Source organism: Glycine max, chromosome 4, assembly GCF_000004515.6.
Source record: "Glycine max cultivar Williams 82 chromosome 4, Glycine_max_v4.0, whole genome shotgun sequence".
Lineage (NCBI taxonomy): Eukaryota > Viridiplantae > Streptophyta > Magnoliopsida > Fabales > Fabaceae > Glycine > Glycine max.
The window spans coordinates 4695923-4701742 of NC_016091.4; the positions used below are offsets into that span (position 1 = coordinate 4695923).

Genomic DNA, 5820 nt, shown 5'->3' on the forward strand with positions numbered 1-5820 from the left:
AGAGAGCGAGTGAAGTAATTAAGTTATATATTAATTATACGGTTAATTGATACATGATGAACATATAAATTCCCAATGTTCTTTAAGCTGCTTAACCTTTTTATCCACAAATACTAACATAGAACACACTTAATTAAATCGACTACTTTAGAGCTATACATTTGTACACAAGAGAATTAAGCACTGCAAATCCACACTAAGATTTAATTTTACAGAGAAATAAAGAAAGGAGAAGGGACACATCACAGATCAATAACTGTATATATATGTACTTAGGTATAAATATATACTTTAACCAGTATACATAAAACAACCTATAAAGTACAAATATTTTATTGCCAAGGGGAAACATGTAGTAAGACATCTATCGATGGATGCTACTTGGCAGCCAGTGCTAATCTATGGAATTGATAGCACTAGAAAAACCGGGGTCACTAGCTAGGCATATACTTAATTGGTAGCCTGTGCTAATCTATGGAATTGATATCACTAGAAAAACCGGTGACTTGTCCTGTCCTTGTTATTGTTATATAGTATACTTAGAAACAACACCATATACACACATATATATAGGCCGGGGCAAGTAATTTTAACTAGACATAATCTGGCAGCGTAGTAGCGAGTGATATCATCAAAAGTTCCAATTCCAAAGGAATGATTGGTGAGAAAAAGGGTCATCATCATCATGATCAGCTTCAATTAATTGTTCGTAACCCTGATCAAAAGGAGTGGAATACAATAACTCACCTGAACCTGAGTGCATCTTGTGTAGCTCAGAATTATGGAGATCATAGTCGGATCCAACAACAGGAAACACCTCATTGGAATAATCAAATACGTTCAAGAATGTCCAATCCATGTCCCCATGGTCCACTTGCACCGTTCCATCACATTCATACATAGTAGTAGAACATGACGAGGCAGTGGTGGTGGGGGTACAAGTAGTATTAGTACTAGTACCAGTACTATCTTGTTTGCTGTCTGATTTACATGACGACTTTGAACCAAACGATGAAGAATTACCACCACCCCCACTAAGTTGAGGGGTTTTTTGTTGGGTAACCTTCATCTCACACTTGTATTCCAATGGTTCTTGAGGTTTTTGTAGTAGTGGGGCCTGGTTTGCGAAATTAGCAGCAACCTCTTGAATCTCTTGTGGGGTAAGAGATTGGTGAGGAGCATTGGTAGTGTCCATGTTGCAAGGTGTGTTGGGGAAATTGAAATTGGCATGGCGGCCACGTAGACAGTAAAGGGCAGCATCGAAGGCTCGCGCTGCTTTTTCAGGAGAGTCATAAGACCCTAGCCATATGCGTTCACGGCTATTGGGAAGCCTTATTTCAGAAACCCATTTCCCCCACTTTCGCTTTCTCACCCCTTTGTATAACTTGTTGTTATCATTAACACAAGAAGAAGATTTTGGGGTGGGGTGATCAGTAGTAGTGTTAGAATCACTACTAGCACCTGCAGCCATGGCATGATTATTGTTCTCCATGTCCATGTCTGTATGTCTATGAATACATATATTTATGTGTGTGTGACTTTTAATTTCAATCAAATGAAATTGGCGGCGGCAAAGGAGAATGAGCAAGTGTTGTTATATATATATGAATTAAGTTGTGGGGTGGTGTGAAGCAGGTACAAGATTTTGATTTTGATTTTGAACGAATTGAAGGTCTAAGCTCTAAAACGTGTTGATCGCAAGGAGCGTAAAAGGAGTGTCAGAGCACGAGGCCTTGTGTTGGGATTACAGTGCATCGTGGTATTGGTATGAGACGCGGTAGGGCCAGTTAATTTACTTTATTCTACAAGTCTAATCGATTAATAATTTAAAATACTAAAAATATTTTGAGCACGTGGGGGATATTGTAGAGTATGACGTTGACATACAAATTAACATGGCACTACCTTCTTTCGGTTTTCAGTTTATGTGTGTTCTTGGTGGATCGCATACTTGACACAAATGACACTAGTCACAGCAAATTAAATGAGATAGAGGATTTTTTTTGGGGTGTGAATCTGATATTTATCGGCAGAAAATTATGATTAATTTTTCAAAATACTTTAAGGGACCCAATCCATAATAATATACTTACAAAATAATATTATTTATTAATTATATCACATTATTTTAATAATAAAATAAAATATTTGATTTCATTTTACAGTATAAAAATATTTTTTTATCGATAAATATTAATTTTTTTGTTAATGAGAAATTCAAATCAACAATTTTTTTTTTCATTTTCTTTCATATATTCCTTCCAATATGAAAATATTAGTTCACAAGCATTCATTCGCCTGGCCAGTGCTTGTTAATTAATGTGCCATTTATCCATTATCTCTGTAATCACTATATCAATGGCGGCTACAATCCATTTTGTTCTTCGGCTATGATTGAACAAAACTTTGAATCAATTCACCATAATGTGTAGTAGTATAGGATAGCTAGGATAGGATATAGGAGTAGTAGTTATTTTTATGATGATAGTGAACTTGAGCATGTAAATTAAAATTTTCAAGATCATGCATGAAATTACGTCTTCTTTCAGATAACAACATCAATGGTGCGGGAATTTTAAATCAAGAAAGTGATCGTGGTCCTTAATGACACTCAAAATGCATGAGAACAAATTAATAGTATAGTGCAAATGAGTCAAAAACTTTTGATCCACTATAAAGTTTACTGATATAGATATTGAATAATTTGGTATTGTGACTTAAATATTGGTCGGTTCAGAAAATTTGAGGACATATTAGTCCTTCTCATTGTCGTAAAAAGATAGAAAGAGTCAATAATCAATAGTTCTTTATTAAAAAAATGCTTTCAAACAATCACGGGAGTTTGTAGACTCGTTGTCTTTTTTTATGACGTATCTCTTTTATGGCACCACTTTAGGAACGTGCTCATAATTAAATTATTTGACCCATTTAAAAAAATTGGAAAAACTGGACTAACATATTTGAGAACTTATTAAAAGTAAAACGATATTTTTTTAATAAAAAACAAAAAAGAGCTTAAATAATTACTTATAAGAGATTTTACTTATTTTATTTGAAAACTAGCTGACATCTTCTATCTCCTTTCGAATCTCTCTTCCAAACTCACCATTTCCTAATTGGACAACAAGTTATGCAGTCGTATGTGATTCAAATTAAGAGGTGTTTGGCTTGAGTCTGTAATAGCTTCGCATATAAAAGTGGGCTTGGCTCCAATAAGCAACTGCTTCACGTGCATTACTTGAGGTATGACAAAAAGACATGGAATCTTTCAGAGTGATTATGGAGGTTTAAATGATGACAACTGTTATATTGATCATTCAATAGTGTTCACAAATATTTTGGTCATTCGGAAAAAATAGAGTTCACAAATTAACACAACAGTTTTGTGACTGATCGACCAAAGTGAGTTTTAGTTCGCCCAACAATGATCATAGACTTAATGCAGGATTTATGATGGCAGCTTGGTTGAGGATAGAGGTTTTGGTGCGTGAGATAGATAAATTTTTATATGTTAGTTGCAGATAGAAGTTTTCAGATAAAGAAATTATTATTTTCTTTTCTATTTATTTGGTTTAAGGCCAAGTTAATTGGGTAATGCTCAATATTCTTTTATTTTATTGGTGTATATATAATGATGAAAAACTTATAAATATGATTTCTATTATATAAAAAATCAATTTAACAGTAGATTTTGTAACATAATGATCTAGTACAGAAGTTTTATATTGTCATCATTATATCATAAAAATTTAATTATAATGAGATGCATAATATATATGATAATAACTAATCATATATCTATTTGATAACAATAATGTTAATAATTAAAATGATCACTTTCTGTCAAAAAAATTAAAAATTATCACTTAACAATTTTATAATGATTCATAAATCACTAAGAGTGATATAAAATTGATAACAAGCAATATATAAGAATTTATAGCAAGAAGGAAAAGAAGAAGAAAATGATGTAGGGTAAGGTGATGATAATTAATTTATAAAATATTGTTACACTTAAACATCATGTCTAAGCATATACGATACTGTATTTATGAATTTGAAAGGATACTTTATGCCCACACACTATATGTGTTACCTAATAAGTTGATTCATCATTTTAATGAATTCATCTAATAATTGAGTCGTTTACAACAGTCTTTACACGTGTACTCTTTTTTGCACATATAGTCACGTTTTTTTAAAATATTTATTAAACTAATTTAATATTTTCTCTTTAGTTAACTAATTTAAGAAAAGAAGATATTTTTTAAAATATTTTATTTAATATTCAATTTTTTTACTAACATTATTAATAAGTAATTGTTTATCAAATAATATTAAAATTACGGTGCTTTGTCAACTAAACTAAGTTTTAAGAATTGAAATTTTAAATGTTGATTTTTTTGTTTTTTAATTATAAAATAAATCTTCTACCGGATAGGACTAATATTTCCTTAAATATTTTTAATTCATATTTTAGTTATATTTTTAATTAGGTAGTCATACAATGTCATGTGAAATACTATGATTGTATTAAATAGACAAACCCGTAACACTTATGACAACGTGGCAGTCTGTTAGACATATAAACATTTTAGAGTAATGAAAAACTTTTTGAATTGGAGTACAAATAAGAAAGAAGAACAGAATCAAGAAAAATTAGTCTGAGAAAGTAATGGGGGCGCTAATTAGAAAAGAAAGAGATATATAAAAAGAAAATGAGGTAAAAATGAAATGTAAAGAAAGTGAGTATAAGTATGTTTAGATAAACTTTCGTATAAGCATTTTTTTAGAATAAAATAAAAATAAAAATGAAATAAATTTTTTTCGTAAGATAAAATTATCTTGTGTATAAATTAGTTTGTAAATCTTTTTTCATATTTATTTCTTCACATGATTTTTAACTTATGCATAAATTAAATTAATTTTTAACTTACAAAAAATCCTATTACATTTCTTCTTCTTATTTTTTTATAATATTTATGAAAATTTTATCCAAACATATATATTAAATATTTTTCAATATTTTATTTAGAAGAGTGCTTGCACAACATTTTTTAGGCTGAACTGCATGTTTTATTAGTCAGCTATTATCATTTTATGAATTTTACCCCAACGGCTTTGTTTTATTTTTCTTTAATTTTTTAGTGACACGTGAACATCTTTAAATATGCAAAAATTATAAATTTGGTTAATAAAATTTACAAAATGATAAAAGTTTGATCATAAAATATACAATTAAGTAATTTTTCTTTCTTTTATACAGTAGCAACAACAAGGTTTGAATTCAATCTTTTGCAAGTTACTCAAATCTCTCTACTCTACCACTAGGCGATCCATACACATATTAACAACATACTTTCTAATTAACACCTTTTTAACATACATTTTAATATTGATTAAATTATATTGAAAATTATAAAATTAGAAGAGAGGTTTATTAAATAAAAAATGTTTTTCAATCAATTTCATCCAACAGTAAAAGAAATATTTAAAAGTGTATTTAAAAAAATTCTTTGCTAGAATTTATCTTTTATGTATGCATGGAGGTTTTCTGAACATTATTAAATTTCTTCCAGAATGTTTTGACCTCTAACTTCTAAAGACTATTCAAGTTTAAAAATAAAAGTATAAATTGATATCCAATAAAAAGAAAAACTGACATAATTAATAACAAATTTCTCGAGAGCTTCCATTGTTCAATTTCGAACGTCTCGATATACTATGCGCCTGAATCTGACCTCAGTGTCAAAAGTAATGACCATTTGATATATAATTAGTTCTTCAATATATTTTCATGGATTCAAATATAAATTTTAC

The 5820-nt window shown here is 29.7% G+C and overlaps 1 protein-coding gene across 1 annotated transcript; it reads right to left on the minus strand.

Moving 5' to 3' along the window:
* Positions 1-247: 247 nt before the first annotated feature.
* LOC100808434 (ethylene-responsive transcription factor ERF016) lies at positions 248-1583 on the minus strand. The gene has a single exon (XM_003523611.4). It carries the CDS (start codon positions 1496-1498, stop codon positions 632-634), a length of 867 nt encoding a protein of 288 aa, XP_003523659.1. The 5' UTR covers positions 1499-1583; the 3' UTR covers positions 248-631.
* Between the last annotated feature and the right edge of the window lie 4237 nt (positions 1584-5820).